Genomic DNA, 22,877 nt, shown 5'->3' with positions numbered 1-22,877 from the left:
AACTGCCCTTTTTATCTCTTCCACTTATTATTAATTCATTTTGCATCTTAAAAGAACAGCAGTACTTATAACAAACAGTACTTTAAGGCTTTTGTTATAGCTGCTGAAACAAGGAATAAAAGGTAATGTACTTTTAACCACTATGGTCAACTTCCATTCATTGAATAAGGAATAAGGACAGGCTCTGTAAGATGTCTAAATGATGTTCTTAGCCTGGAAAAGTGCTAAAGGGGGAACCATTCACTAAAAGAAGACAAATCCATTGTTTCAGCAAATGTATTGGCAAGCACCTTAATTCTTAGTTAGCATGTTCACCAAATTTTCGCTGAAGATGTTTCTCATTGATGACCCTCATGGTACATGTCCTATAGAAAACTATCTCGTCTGCTACGAGAAAACAGCAGGAGATACCGTTGCATATTAAAAATTAAGCATAAACATTTTAGAAAAACAAATCCGCATGTGCAATTTTTATAACGATGTACTATAAAAACTGCAGGAATGAAAATGAAAAAAGTACAACCTAGATGATATAAAACTTTGCTGTAGTAGCAGCAAGTATACAATTGGGTGAGTGTCAATACAATACACATGAACACAAAACTAAACAACTGCCAATAATACAGCGGACGCAATTCTTTTTTTTCTTATTGTATATTATTAAAAGAGCACACCTGTAGTCCTTGTTTTACATTTGCAGGATTTCCAAAATGTTCCGGAGGGCGGATGTCGCAAGTCGTGTATTTTCCGACTGACCTGCGGTCACGTGTGTGAGAGACTGTCATGGATAAGACATGGACCATAAAGAATACCAGTGAGTAGGATTTCCAATAATAATATGATAAGCATTTCTATAACAATTTCCCTGCCTACAGCACTAAGGTACCCGACAGTTTAGTTAGTAAACGTATAAAAAGCGTAGAAGCTAATCTCTAACCCTGTCTCACCCATTTTCATACAAATACATTCTAGTAGGTTCTAGGTTGTGACAACACATAGGAGAATCAAATGCAGCTCGGTTTTCTCCTTCCAGAAGAGTATTAAGTAAACCATATTTTGGTATGTTTGCTAAACGCATGCTATTCTTGTTTTACAAAATATTGTCCTAAAGTTATTGTCTTTACCATATTAGCAAACTTTTTCGAGATGCATGCGTGCTGATTCCATCTCGTAATGGTGGCTTAAATATACCTAACATTTATCAATATATAAAAGTGCTAAAGCTAATTTGGATTAAAAAGCTAAATGTCACTGAACACCAATGAAAAGATGTAGTGATAAAGATATACCCAAAACTCGTAGATATAGATAAATATGGCACAAATGTGTACTATGACACACAACATAAAAATAAATTTTGGGAAGATATATTAAATGCTTATAGGGAATTTTATTATTATGTCAAGCCAGAGACATCAGAGGAGGTGATGGCAGAACCAATACATTTAAACAGTAGATTTCAGCTTGGCAAGAAGGTTATTTTCTTCAAAAACTGGGTTAGTAAGGGGTTATATAGAATTCAACATTTTTATAATGAATCTGGTGTACTTTTGTCCCTGGGTGAAATTAATGCCATGTATGGAACAGCAATAGATATAGTTATATACATGGGCTGTGCAAAAATAATTTAAAAATTTGTTCAGTCAATGGGCATTACAATTAGGAACAACACTGCACAAGAAACATCAAAAACTATTAAATTTAATTAATTCTATAAAGAAAGGTTCCAAATATTATTACAAAATATTGACAGTAAATACAATCAGGCCCAAATGTTGTGAAAAGTGGGAAAATAAAATAGGGGCTCAATTACCCTGGAAAATAATATTTTCCAAGGTTCAAGGAATAAAAGATATTAAACTGAGATGGTTTTAGTGCAGAATTACACACAGAATTCTAGGTACAAACTCCCTTGCAGAATATAGGGGGATAGAAGTTAATAATAAATGTACTTTCTGTGGCAAGGGAGACAATTGAACATCTATTTTGGCGCTGCAAAGAAACCAAACTATTTTGGACAAGCCTAGAAAAGGCAATAAGGGAAAAATGCTCTAAAAATAATAAATTAGCACTTAACAAATCTGTAATACTATTTGGATATGAAGCAAACTGTCCAATAGATAAGACATTAGAGAATATACTACTAGAAGCAAAGTTTTTTTATCTATAAATGTAAAATAGAGAAGAAACAGCCAGACTTAAGAGTTTTTATTCTGCAGTTAAATAGAAAATACAAGATTGAGGAATTTAGCGCACTTGCTAATATGAAATTGCAGGAATTTATAATAAGCTGGGCTGATTATATGAATTTTATGAGTTTATCTGAAAATATATAATTTCTCGACTTTATATTAAAAAAAAAAAAATAAAAAATAAAAAATAATGTGACTGCCTGGTGGGGGGATAGGTAAAACAAGAAAAGTAAAATACATTAAATTGGTTTTGCATTTAGTTTTAAAAGTCCTATTTTCTTTCAACAAACAAACACCTGGGAGGTACAGAGAAAAACAAATGTTAAACAGACATTATTTCTTCCATATTCTACCAATGATCACGTCAACTACTGTGCAACTTCTAATTGTTTCTATTGATCTGCTATTTATGTGGGCACTGTTTATTGTTTATGAATTGTTTGCAGTCCTATGCTCCAGTGGGGGCAAACAGGACTGAGAAGTCTGTTTAGTAGTGATGCTACATATGCAAACTTTTGGAATGAAAATAATGGTTTCATGTCAAAGTTTCAGTGACTAACATTTTGTTTAAGTTATTTTTGGTGTTAATTAAGAGGGGTCATTTAATATATCATTTCCAGAGTTTTTCTAGTGTGAATATTTTTTATGTGGATATTTTCTGAGCTTGGGAAATGGTCAAATTGTGAATGAAACGTATGGGTACTGTCAAAATTTTTGAATGTCTACATTAGAAATATGCATAATCTGTATTGAATCAATCCTTGTGAAAGAAGAGTTTCCTTTGGACATAAACAGAATGCTTGAAAAAAAAAAAAAAAGGTGCAGGTGTAGGGAGCCTTGCTATGCTGTTGCTAAACACAGATCACTTCAATTTGAATTATTTTCCAGGTAATGGGTTGATTGTATGCATTTCAGTAATTGTAGTACTAGTACAACCCAAAACTCAGGTATGATGAAAACAATATATCAGAGTGTCAAGAGAACCAAGAAGTATGTTTTAGAAGAATACAAAGGACAGTGATGGTGTTTTGCTTTCTTGGTGACACATTTATTCTCTCCTACTGGTCAGTTGATACTTCAAACGAGTACTTATGTCTATGGGCTGCTGGGAAGTTTAGTACAGTTTACTCCCTTTCATGTTTCTCAGTCTCTGTCTATGCTCTTTTGTGTGTGCACCTTTCTTTTGAATGCTGTACAGATGCACACTGTTCAATCCTAAACAAATCTTTTGCAGTACTCCTTTTTTTTAATTACAACGCTTATAGGTTACGTTTTGCTTGTGATTTTTTTTTTAATTTATTATATTTTTTGTAACGTTTTGTGTTTTATATTATAAGATGCATTATTGGTGGCGAAAATAAAAACAAAAACAAAAACAAAACTAGAACAGGCAAAGTAGATGTTTTTATACGAAGAAAGCTGTTATTTGTTTTTCCTTGTTTGTGAACACTCCAGACTATAAAAGATGTATAAGGCATACTTCAATGAAAATTCGGAATGCTTGACAGATTAAAAATTTTAAATCTCTTACTAAGAAGACAGAAAATAAAATCATTCCAATTTAGCAACAATGATATGAAATAACACAGGTTTGGCAACAGATTCTTGTGCATTCGCCACACATTTTCCCTGATTGCTGATCTCGATGCACTCGAGCTTTTTGACCGTCAGGTGAAAGCCAAAAGAGTGTTTAGGGTCCCTTATCTTAGTTTTAGTAAGTGATGTAAATGGTTTAACGTGTCTAACACAACATATAGTAGATAGGGCTGAGCTTCGGACTAGTTATCATCTTTGAAATGGCGCCCAAAGGGCTTTCATTTAGCAAACACCTTGCAATGTGGGAAGGATGAAGAGGACATAAAGGTGGACAAAATTATTAGAAAAGTTATCACTGTTAACAGAAGTCACTTCCGAAAACAAGATCTGAATTCAGAACTTTGCGATATTAGCTTTGGTGTAGCATGAAGAAGTGGTTTATCGCTCCTTACTTGACCGACTCTTGTAAATAAATACATAAACAAGCAGAGAAAGCATTATTCATTTAGAATATTTTTATACTTGTTAAACTTTATAGATTTAATTAATACCAGCTGAAGAGAAGAGTTAAAATAATAATTAATTCACAGTTGTAGTTACCTGAATCCACTTCTTGTAGATTTTAAAACGAGACAAACTAGAAGCTTGATTTTCCTGCCTGACATAAAACACTCTTTTTGTCACCTGCTGACATTCAAAGACTGTCACGGATTGTACTGTATGTACCTGAAGACAGTTTTGTCTTGCAGGTGTACGAAAAAGTGTGGGCGCCCTGTGTCTACGGAAGGACACCTCTGCCTCAAGAAGTGCTGCGAACCGTGTGGAAAATGTACCCAGCGGGTGGAGAAGGTGATCCCGATGTGTATTACCCACCAAGCTTCTCTTCCAGCGCCTTACGAAGAATTCTGGAGACGGCAGACCTGGATGTTAACAAATGCTTTGCTTTAACCAATCAGATCAAGCTCGCCAGAATGATCGAGATGGTTGACCAGCTATTTCTTCAATTACGAAATACCCGGGTTTTAGACAGGTTGGATGCAATCATTTGTTTTGCTCTTTTTGAATTTAAAGAAACGTTTGAATCAAATAATTTATATGGTATTGGTTTGGATTTTGCAATTTGCTTTACGAAACTTTTATTATTCTGTTGTGCCTTAAGACCATTTTATAATATTTTGTAGATCTTTACATTGTCAAGAACATAAGAAGTAAATACCAGAAGTTATTGGATTGTTTCTCTATCATGAATAAGGAAGACATAAACTTCGATTTGATAATCGTTTAAATAAAGTGAATGCAATTTTACTGTGTTGTTCGTTCCTTAGGAATAGTATCAGTGATCTCCAAGATGATGTCGAGTCCTTAAAGAGACTTGTGCTGCCTCCAGTGGACAACATGAGTGAGCAGCGTCGGCACGAGTTGACATCAGAGACTCGGCGATTGGTGTACACAGTGCTTCTTACCTGCCTTAAAGGAATACCTTCCTATCATCTGTTTAATTCTACAGACACATTGTCCTCTCTTAAGCGGCAAGCCGATCAGCTTTTGCAGACCCTAAAGAGCAAGAAGAAAGGGTTTATTCCAATGGCAGAATGCGAACGCCTCATTGAAGAAGGCAGAAAAACAAATAGTACTCATGAACATCAGACAGCATGTGTCGACTTGTCCGTCCTTGGTGCATCCCCTGAAGTGGTATGTAAACGCACTCACTTCTATAACCTTAGGTGTGTATCATAAAGACAAAGAAAAGTTCAATGACTTCACGTCTTCGCACCCTTCTGTGGACGCAGATGAATATTGATGATTGAAGCATTCCTCCAGTCTGTCGTGGCCCTGATCAGAGCTAAGAGAAACTAGCGTCCATTACTGATTTAGTTTTAGAATTAATCAAACATTAAAATAATACTTTAAAAGCAAGAGTATGCAATGTGCCTCATTTGATTATAAAGGAGACTAATACTACTGACTATTAAATTGTTTGCTCTGAAGGCATTATTATAGGGGCTAGGCCGCTAGGGGCTACATATGTGCTATTTGAGTTTAAAGATAAAACATACAAAAGAATTCGTGTGTTTTTACTACATAACCTGAAACCTAAAACAGTAATTACTAAAACAGTAATATCATTGTGTGGTTTTACAAGTGGATTATTGTAAAATTGCATTTATAGTGTTGGGTTTGGACCTTAGTGTATGCTTACTGTTAACAAGTCGGATTTTACATTTAAAATGTTAGAAATGCAATGAAGTGAATGGCTTAAACATAGAATATGCTATATGACTAATGGGTAAATGAAGAATAAATGTTTATATATTCAAAAAATAAATAAATAAAATAATGTGCAAATAATAATAAAGAGAAAAATAAATGTTTATATACGTTAAAAAGAAGGCTAGTTCTTAGATACTAGATAGTATATTGAAATGACTCTATTTCAGAGTCCTGCATAAAATGTTGGGGACAAAAATGTCTGGCACTATTTAATGCTCGTGATATTGTTATGTATGTTAGTTATACTTCAAGGAATATGATTTGAATGATTTTGTCATGTAATGTAATGTGTTAATGGAAAATAAATGTTTAATAAAAAATTTATTACAATTATTACAATTACAATTCTTTATTTACGATGGGAAACAACTGAGCGTTTTTTTCCATTTAGCCCTCGCCCTTTACAGGGAACGAAATTAACTAAATAAATGAATTAATGAAGCATTATAGAAAACAATTGAATAAACGTAAAGAAGGGTGGATATTTACAAGGTGATGGTTAAGAATATATATTTACAAGGTCACTAACTGCCAAATGTTAGCAGGACCTCTCATTGCAGTCAAGCATCCAAGCACATGTACTCTGTAAGGGGAGTAATAATTATGTGACTAGTTTTTATTTGGGAATTATTTCCCTTGTACTACCATCACGTCGCTTGTACGTTGTCATCATGCGATTTATTCACTTCATAGAATTATCTCCCAAATAGTTTGTTTCCAATGTTTGCCTTCGACAGTTGTCGACTTGAATTTCTTTCTTTACGGCTGTTAAAGCATGTTAATAACAAGAAATAAGAAAAGTATGGACTGCTTGTCCCTTTTGGAATCATGTTGGATGTAGTTTACTGTCGCTAATGAGTCAAATATTCAAGACCTGAAGAAATGTTTGTAAGTTCTTCGCAAATGTTGAGCTGACTTGAGGGTGTTTCTGGTCACCATGTGTGCGACATCATGAGCGCGGCTAGTCACCCACACGACCCTTGTAACGGTTCGTACGTGGTCCACAGGCGTTGCCATGGCAGCCATGAGCGTGCGATGTCGACACCGACATTATTGGCCTGACTTTACGAGCGGCCTTGAACCCAAACAGAGACGTCATGACTGTAAAGGTGATGAATGAGGTTGTCCTCGTCCTGTCGTCGTCGGTAGTAAATGTACCTGGCGTCCTTCCTGATGTCGCAAGTGTAGTTTGAACTGCTTTCTGTATTCGCTACAATATTTTAAGAGAAAAAAGAAGAAAACGTCCAGAGGTCTATTTTCTCTCAAAATGTGGACACGATGACAAGATGGTGGAATTAAAAGAAACCTTTACCTGTTGTCTTCTTTACCACTACACACGTGTCCAAACACACACACGGGGTGAGCAAGTGCAATGTTTGCCTTGTCAGGGCACCTGCAGTGGACATAAACAGCACTCAGGGAATACAGCGCCTCAGCCAATAATATAGCTAATAGTATTGGTATCTTTCTTCGTAGGCGAAATGATGGTTTCCAAAAAAAAAGTTAAAATCGTGGCTTCCTTGAATAAGAATGGAAATAACAGTTATTACTTTAAAGAAGCTGTTTTCGCCGCATAAAGTTAATAGTAATAAAGGGTTTGTCAACTGCAACGTTAATCATAATGAAATCTTACAAAGAGAAAGCCGATAATGTTAATTACAAAGTTGATAATACTTATTTTTTATGAGAAGGAAATCATTAATAATAGGTACATGCGAGATACATAATAGCGCTTCTCTACAAAAAAAAAAAAATGTTAACACTAGTCCTATCTTCAATTAAAGGTGAATAATAGTGAAAAGTATTTTGACAGTCTAATTAACTGACAGTCTTCTTCAGCACTTGCCCATTAGTTTTGCAACAATGAACACGGCAAAAGCGCAAGGCACACTGGGACTACATGAGTTACACACGTTTGAGGTCAGAGCCAGCAGGTCATTGCTCATGAATTATTCATGACATAAGAGGCACAAACAAAGAGGAATTAAACTTGAATTAGAAGGCAGCAACAAACAAGTCAGCTTTTTATTCCAGATACGCTGAGCTATAGCCAGACATCCGGCTAAACAGCAGATATTTTCTGCTAAAACGGAAAAAGGAAGAAACTAAGATAAGAAAATAAGGTGGTGCAAATGTCAAGAATGTAGCAGATTCAACACAGTGTACAAACAGAGCGGACACTAAACAGCATCCTTCTACCGTCCACGAATAATTATTTTGACCTATCAACTTTCATAAAACCCAATATAAAAGTTACACAGAACCAAACCCTAAGACTTTTTTTGGTGGGAGTAGGGGTGGGGTCTGAGAATATGTCACAATACTGAATGAAATATGATGGCAGCAATACTTAAAGCATAAGAACAGGGATGTCAGACACAGGACCATCCTAGCCCACTCCCTCTCGCACCTGTACAGTGTGGACCGAAGGCGGTTGTTTGCGAAGGTTGATGAGCGGAATTGAAACATTTTGACATTTATTGCTGGCTACCAGCTACACTACACATTCTCAACATCCCAATATGAGGTCATTGGATAACATGGCATGGTGTCTATTTTAAGATCCTAAGAAAGGGAGGAGGGGCAGTCGGTGGCCGTTCCAAATTCACATGGAAACTGGTCAGAGACTTTTCAACAAATTTATCGGTCAGTTAGTGTAAACTTTTATGTGGACTCTGGAGTCATATGAGATCAGACTCCTCGAGCAGTAGACTCCACATCCCACTCTTTCATGCCCAAAGTAAAAAAAAATATATATTTTATTCAGATTCCGGGTATAGCTGCATAAAAAAATGTCACGGCCTGACATTTAAGAGTCTATTGCGCAAACAGTTGGCAGGGCGGAAACAGAATTATTTTAAAAGCTTGGAGGGTATAAAGACACACACAAAAAAGTGAGCAATTGTGTTTTATTTGTTATTGTTTGTCTTCTATCCGTTTTCTTTTCGTTTATATTCTTTCATATTCATGTCCAATAGTGGTAGCTGAAAGTGTTTATAACTGCTTTTGTTCCAAGTTCTTACACGCAGGTGTTGAGTCCGAAATGGAGGCCAAAGTCTTTGTTTCACATTCATAGCGAATAGACATTCATATTTACTTTAAGCTTTTGAAAGCAAGTAGGGAGTTAGAGGAGAACTTTAACGCAGAATGTAGTCTGGAAGATGCACAGTTAAGGAATTAAAGAAAAGGAAAGAAAGAAAGAAAAAGACATCAAAGAAAGTTGGAGAAAATCCTTTACAAGCTGGATATCCTTATGATTAACGTCTGCTTACAAAAAGAAAATAAAACAGTTTACGTGGCTTCACACTCACGCCTCATAAATTTCTCATTACAGTTTTTCCACATCTGAGGAATTCACGGGCAGAGAATCTGACTCCTACATTCAAAGAGTTTTTCTTTCTTTCTTCATCTCTGACTCGAGCTTCCATTTAAACACCACCGAACAAGTCACAAAGCCTCGATATCTATCGTGACTCTGGACGATACCTCGCGAGAACAGACGCAAGTAAAATCCGAACAAACAGAAAGCCATGTTCACATGAGCTTCAAATAACCAACTAAAACTATCTGTCATTTCTTTTCGTTTTTCTGTAATATTCAGTAAAGGTATAATCTTTGCGGCATGGTGATTGATCGGAGCACCTGTCCTGATGACGTATGTGGGTCACTGCGACCTTGTCTTACCTGTCTGAAAGGGTTCATCCGAACTGTTGACCTCAGAATCATCGTCATGCTTGCGTCAAGCTGACCACTCCCTCGCAAGGTTGTTCTCGCGACGTACCGTCCGGAGCCACGAGAGATAACGACACCACGTGACGTGCCAACCAGGAAATGAGCTCCCATAATGCAAGGGCGGACATTACAAAGTCAGCAATAACACCTTAAGGCAAAGCAATAATTTTGGAGTTAAGACATTTAAGTAAGTCAGCGAAGGTCTGTTTCCGAATGTTGTGTAAAAGATAAAAGATAAATAAAACAATAAAATAAGGAGGAAGGAGACACTGAAGACATGAAAACTGAGAATCTTGGAGGAGGGTAGGACTCGAGACGAGAAAGACGAGTTAAGACAAAGAGCTACAAGAATATATAATAAATATTCATTGACTACCATGTACTAACACACAATATTTGTCCATCGCACTAACCTACACAAATAGCAGATCCTAAATAAAGTATTAACGCATAATAAGTAACTTAGTAACACATACTAAATAATATACTAACATAATATTTTAAAAGTCTTGTGTCCTAAAATGCAAAATTATTTATAGAATTATTCCACATGCCAATAAATTGATGTCCACCACCCCGCCTCCACACATCTCTTCTCTCTGTTTCTCTCTTTATTTTATTTCTTGACTAGGAAAGGTAACAGGACACGAATCTTGTCTCCTAAGAGCTCACTAAAAATAAAACATCACTGATGACAATTTTGTGCTGAGCACCATGCCTTGAGGAAGATGACTCATCGACGATGAAGCCTCCCGTGTGCAGGCTGATTGGCAGCCCTCCGCCTGACCTGGTGTGACACGAGGCTGCTCCTCTCGGTGCCGTCCGGAACCTGTGATGGATAGATTCCTGTCTTCTCCATTAGTTCTTGTCTGAACTACCTTGCTGTCCACCCACAACAAGTTTTTTCAAGTCTTTGTGCATTGTTCCTCCTACCAGTGTCCTTTATTACAACCATTTATTGATATAAATCACGGTCGGTGTGTTTATGATGTGTGGTCACCCCGAAAGAACACCTTTTCAGACAATCGCCTACTTAAATTATAAATAGAAAATTAAAAAAACTTGAGCATTAATTCAAGAGTATTAAAATAAAAAGTTTATATAAAATAAATGTTTGGTGTTCGGTACTAAAGAACAAAGTGGAATACAATTATATAGTTTACATAATCTCAACAAAAGACTAAAGCATAAAAGTTAAGAACCATGTACTGTGTAAGTAGATGATCACTTAAACGTTTAGTATGTCTAATAAAATTATAAATTACTAAAAATATATCTGAGTTCTGGGTGAGCGTCAGTTTGGACTGGCCCAAAAGTAGTATAAGGTCCTTTTGGGACAGGGTTTATTTATTTTATTTTAATCTTATGCCGTGAACATGTTGTCATTAGTCAAGTTGTTATCTTAGTATTGACTGTGTCACGCACACAGACACTCACTCCAAGCTCCTCTCCAACGATTCGCTCGTCTCCTGCGACCAGCCAGAGGACCTGTTGGCGGCGACAATTTATGACGGAAGCAGAGCAGGATGACATGGAGACATTTTCAATGTTCATCCCTCCCTTCCTCACTCTTTACTCAGTCACCCCACCGCCTCTCTCTGCTCCCTCCCTGACATCTTTCCGTGACGTATTCTGACGTCAGTGTCTCTCATCGCTGCGGTCGTTCCTTTCCTTAATGTCGGTACAAAGAGATGTTTCCAGTTCAAGTTTAGTCAACTTCTCTGTAAACATCGTTTAGTATAAAACCCTGTAGTATATTACCTCCCACATACTTAGAACCTTAGAGAATAAAGATATTTTCACAGAAACATGGCGAAAGTACACCAAAGGTCACTCGTTCCGGGTCAGTGAGCTGCGCGTACGTGACAACCGTGACGACAGAGTGCGCGTGGAAGGGGTTAGTGGGGAAAAGGGGGAGTTACAAAGTAACCGGACCTATCAATCATCGCAAACTTTGCTCTTTTCCTGTTTCCTCCTCAGCAGCCCCGTCGCTCGTTGCCAGGTATATATAAGACGCAGGGTTTCTAAATCAATGGCACGGGTTCCACCTCGGTGACATCAACAAGAACTAGGAACTGTACAGCAAGTATACGACAAGAAGAAAAAAACAAGTAAGTATGCTGTTTGTTTACTGCTCCTGTCAGCCCCAGTCTCAGTTATATCACAAGAATTATGTATAACCCATTTAATATCCGTTCTTTCGTCTAACAGTAAATTTGTAAAATTAAAACTTCCGTAAGCAGGTTATGTAAGAGATAAGTTTTGTTTTATACTTTAATTCAATTCAACAGGAGTCAAGCTATGTGGTATTTCCTACATGAGAATACAAATACTTTAGAACTTATTACAAAAAGATTTTCTGAACGTCTAAGAAATTTATTATATGAGGAAGAATTACTGTGGGTTACAGACCTAGTAGGGTATAAACATTGTTTAATGATTGGATAAAACTCAGTGCAAGATATTATTTCACCAAATCTGATGGAATATTCCCCTTCGATTCTCGAGATACACATCTACAAACATCAACATGCATAAGAAGAGATCAATTCAGATGTCAGGGTTGTTTGTTGTCACGCTCATTGTAAATTGTCACCAAACAGGAAAGTTTGAATCGTATGTTAATTAGGCGTATATATATACAAACCTGAGGTCATGACTTTTATGTGCGCATCACTGAAAGTTAGAAAAATCCGATTACACTTTCTCAAACAAAATTGTTAACAAAATATGTGCACCATCATTATTCGCAAGTAACCGTTACCGTTTTCAGTGCAAAGACTACTTTCCAAAAGTAAAATTTTCGGCTGATTACAAGGAATATACTAAAATGAATATAATTATGTTTTGATCAACACTTGTATTTGCAGTAAGCAGCACAAGAACATGAAACTAATACCCAGCCTCCCGCCTCGAGGTCTGCTCGTGCTTGGGCTAGTCACGTGCCTGTCCCTCTACACCAGCGCCCTCCTGCGTTCTCTCCCCTTGCTCAACCAGTTAAAGCAATGTTATCAGCTTGCACAGAACTATTCCACCCAGAACTATGTCGGAAGCATGTACTGTTGGTTCTGTGAGTCCCCGCTTCGAGCACAGATCAAAGGAGCACCTGCACCCATCGACCCCCAGAAAGCCAGGCACGTGATACTTTTTCCTCCTCTTTAGCTGTAAGGTCAAAAGAGCAAAATTAATCTTTTGAATATTAAGTAAAAGATTTAATATAGCTCATTGAAAATTTATAATTTTTTACATCCGAAAAAATAACAAAATTCTTCTCACAAAACATATTTATCAATATTTGAAATCGTAAATATTCTCCAACAGGTGAGGAGCTGTTGTAAAGACGCCGCGTAAAGCGACTTTTTTAACTTCAAGAAATGTTACAGATGTCAATGTCCATGTTTACTTATTTCCGTTTCCGTTTCTTGCAGCTACTTTAATTCGCTGTACACACATCACGTGGAGCCATACCTCGGACGTGGAGGCCGCGTCCGGCGCCAGGCCACACAGTGCGTCAGGAAGGAGTACAGGACCCTCAGCGACGATGAGCGACGACGATTCCACAACGCCGCCAACACGTTGAAGCGAGATACGGTGAGCATGGAGTGGTGTGCGTGCATGTGTGCGTGTGTGTGTGTAAGAGAGAGACAGACAGAAGAAGAAACAAATTACGACTTTGCTCATATGTGGCGACATTACTTTCTACAATACAATAACAACACGTGACAATAATGATATGCACAATACAGTAAACAACAAGCTGTTGTTGCAGACTGTGGAGCCCAACAAATACGATGCTCTCGCCCTCCTCCACACCGGACTCGCAACCTTTATGGCTCACGGAGGCCCAGGTTTCCTTGGATGGCACCGAGTTTACCTTTTGTTGTGAGTTCATTATCTATTTAATTACATTTCTTGTTTAGTTTTCTTTCTTTGACAATGAAGTCTCACCTTAAGATATCATAAAAGAATATTTTTCACTTTCGTCATGTCCCAGACATATTTTTCACTTCCTTCTCTATATTCAGTCATTAGCTTAAAAATGGTAATGTAAGCGGCTGTTATATCCCAGACTTGTAGTCCCGTTAAAACCGCGCACAAAGCAGGTAAATGTAACACGAAACTGAAGCAGACGGCTTATCTCAACTAGTCACCCATAAATCATTGTCAGAGCTTCGCACCTCTGGTGATTATGACCTTTCAGACAACTCGTAAGAACATTTATCTATGCGATTAAATGCCTATTAGTGATTCTTTCTAATTAAGAATCTATTCGTTTAGTTTTATTATGACCTGTGTTGTTTTTGATGTTTGTAGCAACTGGGTTTTACTAGAATTGTTTATTTGTTTGTGTTCACTGAACGTAAGGTTACAGTATTACAGAATTCAAAATGTTAACTGACAACTGAGATATGATGACAACAATGATGTGTCTGCAGGTTCGAGGCTGCCCTAAAGGAAGTGGACCCCAGTGTTTGTTTGCCCTACTGGAACTCTGCTTAGACGAGGGTCTGCAGAACCCCGCCCAGTCCCACATCTTCAGCACCGACTTCATTGGTGACGGCGATGACGTCGTGGACTCCGGCCCCTTCGCAGGCTGGATAACTCCTGCAGGTGTTCCTCTCAGGTGAGCTGCATGCCGTGCACTTGAAGGGACGAGTGAAATGTCTTCTCTAGGAAATGCAGTCATTTTAGGATAAATGAGATGGTCTTGTGTGGAGTTCATCTACTGCCAAACGAAACATCGTGTCACTCGAAAGCAAAGTAAACTGGAAATAATTTACATCGTTGAAAATGTCGGCTTGAATGTGCTTCAAGCCTTTTTCTAATTTTCAGAAAACTTAAAACCTCGCCATGCAAATACATACACATATTTCTATGCTATCACAGGCTGCAATGTGTGTAAACATAAATAAATCAAAAAGGTAATTTGTAACTAGGTGACCTTTTCGTGACATCTCGCAACTTGTTTTGTCAGGTAGGACCTCAGGTAGAGAACCAGTCAACAAACACAACACTAGATGGCTATTCTTCAAGACCAAGGCCGACATAGATACACATTCCCATGTGTGTTAGTAAACATAAATAAATCAGAAGATAATTTGAAAGTTTTAGTAGACTTTCATGTCGCCAAACTACTTATTTCCCCTGCTGATGGCACATGACCTTCTAACGAATCACGAGAGGGACCGAAGGCGGGAAGAATGAAATTTGTTACTTGACCTGTGCTTGACCTCTGCTGAAGAAAGAACACGAATGTAACTTCTTCAAGAAAGATGCCTACGTAGAAAAGTGTTATTTTACAGAAGAGAACTAAATATAAAATTTCAAGTTTTCTTCGCCAGAACATCAGAAGTTCTTTCCTTTGACTTCTTACAATACTTCCTACATAATATTTTTAGTGTTTAATGTTTAACCTCTGTCTTGCCGCTAAATCTCGCCTCTGAATGTTTTGCTTCTGTCCCAAAAGATCCACTAAATAAAAAAAGGGAAAAAGGAATTATTCTGTTATAAATGTTATGGGACATGTCAAAAAAGTTTTCATAGCTAATAAAATGTGTGTTGATCTATAAAAAATAGTTATAACGTGAAAACTGTGAAAACGTTATGATAGGTCGACTTTCACCAGTTTAATTGGATTCGCTACAGGTGTTAATGCTGTGGCAGGTGAATGGGATCGTATCTTTCATGGATAATCGTGATGTCACACTTTAAACTACTTTCTGTTCATGCTGGGCTTTATAAGTTGTTTCTCGTAAACGAAAGAGGGTGTTCATCGCATCCGGGGAACCCCTTTTCATACTTTTTTGTTTACCGAGCTAAGACCAGTTAGGAATAAACAAAAACAACAACCAAACTAAAACAAAACACTATGGTAAAGTTTTGATCGAGTCTCGCTTGAAAGAAGTAAATTAATGTCAATGTATCGTCTGTAAGCTTGCAGTGTAATGGATGACCTTTGACCGTGTTTTACCTTTCACCTAGGCGTTCTGTCGGTCGGGACGGTCAGCTCTTCACACGTCAGGCCATCGAGAACATCATGTCACGTGACACACACGCGGACATCGCCCTGCCAGGAGTTGACCCCCAGTATGACCTGGAGTTCCACCACGGCGGTGTGCACATCTACATCGGCGGCGACATGGCCATGCTGGACACCGCGGCCAACGACCCCGTCTTCTTCCTGCACCACGCCTTTGTCGACTACATCTGGGAGATGTTCCGCATGAGGGTAAACATTCATGTTTATGTTTATGTTGTCAACCAGAACCTGAGCAAAGACAGCAGGTGTCACAGCTGTGTGTGTTCTGTGTGTGTTCGTGACTTGGCCCTGTTAGCCACTCGTTGTTCGTCACGCACTTCCGCTAGCATTCAGGCTGTTAGTCAATAGCCTACTTTTTAAGCTTCCTGCTGTTACATCTTGTTCGATATTTACAGATGCGCAACAGAGGTCTGAATCCCGAAGTATACCCTGTGGGTGAAGTCAACGACTTTCACTTGGGGACAGCCATGATGGGCTTCGGCAACCTGACGCACGCCGACGGTTACCTTGACGACCTAACCGCCAGCTACGCTTACGCCCCTTCACCCGAGTGCTCGGCCAGCCAGCCGGACTGCGGCACCAAGTACCTGTCGTGTGACGTCACCCGTGCCCGGTGCCTGCCCATCGTGCCCTCCAACCCTCCCAACAACCCCGTGGGTCCTTTGCCTCAGCCCTGCCCCGCGCCCAAGCCTCAAGGTTACCAGAACAGCTTCTGCATGGACGGCACGTGCGATATGAGCAAGTGGGTGTGGATACCCGTCAAGATCGTGTCCAAGCGGCCACCAGAGTTCAAGCGCTACCACTCATACCCAGTGATGAACGGCGCCATCTCCCGCACCAGCGACATCTACGAACCTTCCTCCTACATGGACGCCAGCAGGTATTGATAGGAAGACATTAGTTTTCGCCAAGTTTAAACTCGAAAGGTTCTGCTTTACCTGGCATCAAAAAATAGGCCAACGACTTTGAAGTCAGGCTCTCCTAAATCCAAATTCTTAAAATCTCATTTTAATAAGAACAAATTCTGGTAACGATCCTGATCAAAACAAAAAAAAGCCTTTTAATATCTCTCTATTCTCAGTTCTTTAGCACTTTTTTTAATATTTTAATTATGCCAAATTAAATTTTCTGTTTTCTTCTCAACCACCAGATACGTTTCTCAGAGCGAAGGACACCCTAAGAGATACGAAAAGTGCTCTGTAGATGATGGTGTTGGCCGCATCTTCGTGTCCTCCACCGGCGTGGACTATGACGGAGCGTACAAGGAGTCCTCCATCATCGACCAGCGTCTTGCCTCCTCCGTCTCCGTCACCTACATCGCCGTCAAGGACCCAGCAATCGGTGGCGTCTCCAAGGTGATGATTTATCCCTATTTTTTCTTGTTCGAGAAGCAGACTGCTAGCACCTAGCACCCTCAAAAAATATTAAAATATACTAAATAAAAATGTTTGTTTACCTCGTAAAACAGTAAAAGAAAAAAAAGGTTTATATTTAGCGACATGCATAATAAGTTCTTATTTAGTACCCGGCTGCTCCTCAATATATGAAGATATTTGTCTACTGCGCATGTCCTGTCAGGAAGTGACATAGTATTGTGGTTTGCGTGTCCATATGACAGGCTCTCCTTCGTGCGCATGACTCGTGCGGACGCGTGTGCAGCACGGCGTGTAGAGTACCCAACAGCAACCCTGCCCGCTACGAGCCTTGCTCGGGTATCGTGGAAATTACACCCGAACAGCCACTCGGCTACGGCGCCACCTACGCCAGCGCCATGCTCAACGTCTTCGACTACGCCTCCAACGGAGTATGTCCATCGGTGATTCTCGACAGCTTCGTCGCCTTCTACTGCGACTACATCGACCATCTGCCGTGGGTGGACAAACCTTCTTCCGCTTATGTTCCTCCCACAGTGCCTGTCCCTCCACCCGCTCCAGGAGCAGGAAGTAAGCACAGTTTTATTTTGTAATATTCTACTGAAGCCAACATCTCGTTTATTTACTGGAGTAAACAAAACATGGAGAGTTTAGGTGGCATGTAGTCTAACAGCGTTGTTTGTGGCGTGCTGTCTCTAACACTCTCATTGTCATAAATGTCTAATCTTTGTCCATCAAACAGCTGAAAACTTTCTAGTTCATGTCTTTTATTTAAGATAAGTGAAGGACACAAAATAGCTGATCAACCAGGGTTGTCGGCCAGGACATGATGGAAAGAAAGCAAGTCAAAACAAGTTTGCGAAATGATGTAACACTAGGTGACAGGTTAAGAAAAGGAAACAGATTAAAATTTCATGTGTATAAACATAAACTAAAGCTTCAAAGCGAAGACAAGATAAAGAACATAGAGCTACATGATAGTTATTTCCTTCATCCGCTAGACTCTTTAGTAGACAATGTACATAACATAACGTTCTCTAAATAATACACGCGATACTCATTTGTGAAATGCAGCTTTTGATGCAAAGTGTCTTAACAGTAAATAAACAATAAACTAAGTATTGTGATGACATGCAGAGGCAGCTCAGTTCATAGGACATGGCTCTCGTTCTCTTCTTCTTCAATATGAGTTTTTGACACACATGATTTATGCTTTCTGTCTCCGATTTCTTAAAAAGCATGATCATTATACTTAAGCATAATGCATGATGCGGTCCTGCCAGCCAGCCTGCCATAAAGCAGCGCGCTAAAGCTCCACCCGTGGCGATCATCCACCCGGGAGTCGCACAAAATGCAGAGTGGACTTCGTAAAAAGCGAAAAAAAAATCTTTTAAGTTGAAACCAGCGCAACAAACGCGTGCAATAGAAAACCTCTAGCAACTCGTATCGGCGAATCTTGAGGTACAACTATATCCCAGCTAAATTAAGCAAGCGATACGTTTCTCAGGAACATCTTACGATTTTTTTACCTGCGGCTTTTTTTTTTTTTTTTTTTTTTTTTTTTTGCCCCGCGAAGCTGCGCTTATTGTAAGCGTGGCGATGACTGCGCTTTGCTGCTCTCACTAAATCCACGGCCTTCTGACTTTCGTTTCCAGAATGCCAGCTGTCGCCACAATGTACGATCGACGGTCCGTGCATGAAGGGAGCTAACACCCACCAGTGCTCTAAGTATTACGAGATGCGGCCGTGTGACGGAAGTTGCAGTTCGTACGCTGTCTGCATATACGGGGTGTACTGGCCGCGCACCTGTCCTCTCGGCACGCGATTCGATGCACGCCAAAGCCGTTGTGTGCCTGGGAAGTGCCTGACCGGTAGTGACGTCAGAAGTGGTAGCCCCATGGTGGGGAGTGACTATGCTGGACGACTAATAAGCTCGTACAATATCAGAGGAAGGGTCAACTGATGAGATGGACTGTGTATTCTTAGTGATACCCGTGAAGACACGCATCAAACGCAAGCAGACAAACAACCACACTTATAAACACACACGCATAACTTTTGTAATATTGTTTGTCGAATGTGCAACAGGCTTAACCTGTTTTTAAATATAATTGATTTGTTATATTTTGAATGCAAATTTCAATCAGTTTTACTCTTTTTTTTAAATAAAAAAACAAACTTACACTTGTAATAGCATGGTTATCTGTTTGCAATAAAACGTTTTTGTGCCAAATGCTGTTGTTTGTTTGTTTTTTTTTTATTAAAAAGTGTTCTAATCATAACAATAATTATGAATAACTGTGCATACTATATCATCTATCACTACAAACTGTCGCGAATTAATTTACACTGAAGTGCAGTGTGATGTAGCTGACTTAAGAAACAGTAAAGAGCACACTTTTTTACCCAAAAATATATGTGTGATATTCCACAGTAAAAATATTGTCGAGCATGTTAACAAACTACCACGGATGTCTGACACTACTGCTTTTGATGATGTGTGTTTTTCATCATCCTCTGTCCTGCACAGGAATATTTCTATTTATAGTCTTCCCTCGTCATCACAAATGTCACCTCGGTGTCAGAAATGTGCTCTGCTCTCATCTGTGTTGCCACTGTTAGTTCACTTGTAAACACAATTAGAGATTAACATAAACTTTTCTCTACATCATCTGCACGATCTTGCTTTTGTATGTTATGTGGTTGTGGTCACTGTATATTTTGTTTCTATCGGTCTATGTGTGTGCGTGCTCTGTATATATTTGTATAGTTTATTTGTATTGTACATTATAGTTTTATTTTGAATTTGTTTTAGTTTATTTTTGTACAACGCACTGATAAAGGCACGATGAAATTTTTCTCCTCATTATTATTATTATTATTATTATTATTATTATTATTATTATTATTATAGACACAAAGAATTTTTAAGCATATGAAGATAAGGAAGGATTCGAAAGGTTCAAAAGAGATGGATAAAGAACTGGAAAGTTTGGGATCAGTTAGTTGTGGTTGACAACCTGCTTACTTAGCCGCCTATGACAAGGCTTCATCTATTCAATGGCGAGCTGTGGCTCAATATCTCCGATAGTTTCAACGAAAAAATTATACTTCCCCGCATCTCTCTCAGGGTGTTGATGATTACTAACCACATGTAACTCATGCCTTCTGCATTTCGTTTGCAGAATGTCACCTGTCTCCCCGCTGCACCATCAGCGCCCCGTGCACAAAGGGAGGTAACACCGTGCAGTGCTCAAAGTATCACGAGACTCGCGAGTGCGAGGAGAGTTGCGGTTCCTATGCCGTGTGTGTATACGGGGTGTACTGGCCGCGCCGCTGTCCTCCCCGATCCTACTATAATCCACAGCACGGTCGCTGCGTGCCGGGCAGGTGTCCAACAGGAAGTGACGTTGTTTATGGGGGGAACCCACATGTCAGACAGGTAGGACCTTCGGCAGGTGACTACTACGGGAGACTTATCAGTGCCTTGCCCTTAAGAGGATGAAAAGCGGTCAATGACCGAGAAAAGCGATCGCGCGTGCATGACGACGCATACCACGGTACACGTGTGCACACACAAGATCACATCTGTTTTCTGGGTCATCTTCTCCCTATCCCCTTCAGTCTTCTCATGTTTGCTTAAAATAAATCACCATACATAAATCAGAGCGAGTGAGCAGTGCTGTACTGTCCTTCGGTGTTCGGGTTACTGATGGATCTTCTTGAAATAAAGCTGATCCTTCTTAATTGTTCTTTGTTTTTTAAGACTGACGTATAGCTGTGTTTTTTGTTTCCGGACAGTTTAAGTACTGGACACCCATCAACCACGTATTAAGAAGAAACAAGTCTTGTAAATGATTTATTCAAATTACGGCATAATCCATGGTAATGAGAGGAGCATATAAAAGTATAGGAGTGCAATTTTTTAATGATTGGGTAAAGCTTAGAGTAAGATACCCTCTTCACAAATCTGAGTAAACACGTTCACAGGCAGACAAACATTCATATGCACAGATGTCAAAATCAGGATGTCGTGTGTATAATTAGTAACAAGGTAAGTGCACGCACATGGCATCATGATCTCGACAACGGATTGGGAATAGTCAATCAGATACTGGATACGTTGACAGGGATTTGGGGTATAATAGTCAGCACAGCACTTTATTAGGACCAGCTGCCTTAACTGCCTTAACTAAGCAGTTTTATTTCGCCTTTAGAATCCCTTTATTTTAATGGTGCTCCACCTCCCAAAGTCATTTTTTAGCAAAAGATTTGAAGATGGGTCGAAACGTTTTGTTTATTATTTGTTTATTTTATTTTATCTTCATCTTCCTTGTTTTCTGAGTTTTTATTGACCCTTCTGTCCTGCTTTCCCCATTGCTCCTGCAGCTGTGTCAACCATAGATAGGGAGAAGGGAGGGGTAATATCCAAAACCCACCCATTCAAGGGAAGCCACCACCAACAAAAAGATTTTTAATCGTGGCTTAATTCCCTTTATCTAGATTTTTGCTTTTAGTGTTTTCCATAAACAACCAAAAAGACAAAAAGAAAATATAATACAAAATGTAAATCTCTTACTAACAGATAAATGACACTTGCAAAGGCCCGCTAACTACAGTCAGAGCTGAAGAAACCCGAGAAACTAATTTTTTTTTTGTCCAAATGTTGGCACATATGACATGATCAGGTGACACAGTCACAAGAAGCATGTAAGCACAGGACAGCCCCATCATAAAATATATTTTCTTGTACTCTTTGTGGTTTCAAGATTTCTTTGAATATTGTACAGCTGGAAGTTTCAATAAACATAATTAGTATTTCATACATTTAGAGTAACATGGGTACAATTAAAATTTGCATATCAAATAGCAGTTTATACAAGAACTGCATTATTAGCTACCCAGGAAATTTTCAGTGATGTCTCTCTTAGTTTCAATAACAATTTTATTTAATTATTTAAATTTGTGGATAACCCAATTCCAATATAAATTTTAGTAGTAGTAGTACACAATTGCCACCTCATGTTTCCTCTTCATAGAACTGTTGTTCTTTGGCTGCCAGATGGCCACTTTTTTTACAACAAAAATGGTTTTTGGTTTAGCTTACATTCATACAGCCTTTCTGTGTTACTTGGTGAATAATTCTCATGAAACTTGTGTGGGAAATTAACACCTCAAGATGTTAGTGGAATCCCATATCTACCTGTTCATAATTATATCTTATCTTAATGAGCTAGTCAAAAGCAAAAATGACGGATACAAATTCTGTTAAATATGAAATTATCAGTTACATGTATTTGCTACTTGTTGCCTCTCTGGAGCTGGAATGTTAAACATGCTGTCATATTCAAATAGGAACTTTAACTCTAGAGGGGGGAGATTTCAAAGTTGTTTGTAACCTTTTAGGTGACTTTGAAGTTCATATAGAAGTGACTAACCCAGGAATGCTGCTATAGACTGACTAGACGCCTGACACTGGAGTATGCGGTCCCGCTGCGCTGTTGCCATGGCAGCCAGGACCGTGTAGTCTCAACATCCACATTATTCTGGTAAGGCTATGAGCATTCATGGCCGTGATGATGCCCGTGACCTTCCTTTTTATTTGTTTTATTTCCTCTCTTGCTGCTGCCAGCACCTTCCTTTTCTTAGCTTGTGTACCTGAGCGCATGTGTATATGTACTGTACATGTACTGTGTGTACCTGAGCGCATGTGTATATGTACTGTATGTGTAC

The 22,877-nt window shown here is 38.9% G+C and overlaps 1 protein-coding gene and 1 long non-coding RNA gene across 3 annotated transcripts; one reads left to right on the top strand and one right to left on the bottom strand.

Annotated features, from left to right (window-relative positions):
• Positions 1-6,770: 6,770 nt before the first annotated feature.
• On the bottom strand, positions 6,771-9,796 carry LOC112577161. Of its 2 annotated transcripts, none has more exons than XR_003102017.1 (2): positions 9,684-9,796; positions 6,771-7,209 (listed from the first exon to the last, which is right to left on the bottom strand). It is a non-coding gene; the product is annotated as an uncharacterized LOC112577161 (long non-coding RNA). The 2 variants fall into 2 exon arrangements; XR_003102018.1 differs by having other exon boundaries at positions 6,771-7,392; positions 9,684-9,765.
• A 1,894-nt stretch (positions 9,797-11,690) lies between these two features.
• On the top strand, positions 11,691-20,891 carry LOC112553218. Its single transcript, XM_025220299.1, is given in 11 exon segments — positions 11,691-11,842; positions 12,602-12,865; positions 13,160-13,322; positions 13,501-13,613; positions 14,168-14,223; positions 14,226-14,355; positions 15,714-15,960; positions 16,167-16,651; positions 16,922-17,126; positions 17,390-17,714; positions 20,330-20,891. Coding segments are annotated over 10 exon segments (2,292 nt in total). The 5' UTR covers positions 11,691-11,842; positions 12,602-12,617; the 3' UTR covers positions 20,650-20,891.
• The last annotated feature ends 1,986 nt before the right edge of the window (positions 20,892-22,877 follow it).

Source organism: Pomacea canaliculata, linkage group LG12, assembly GCF_003073045.1.
Source record: "Pomacea canaliculata isolate SZHN2017 linkage group LG12, ASM307304v1, whole genome shotgun sequence".
Lineage (NCBI taxonomy): Eukaryota > Metazoa > Mollusca > Gastropoda > Architaenioglossa > Ampullariidae > Pomacea > Pomacea canaliculata.
This window is presented reverse-complemented; position numbering and strand designations above follow the sequence as displayed.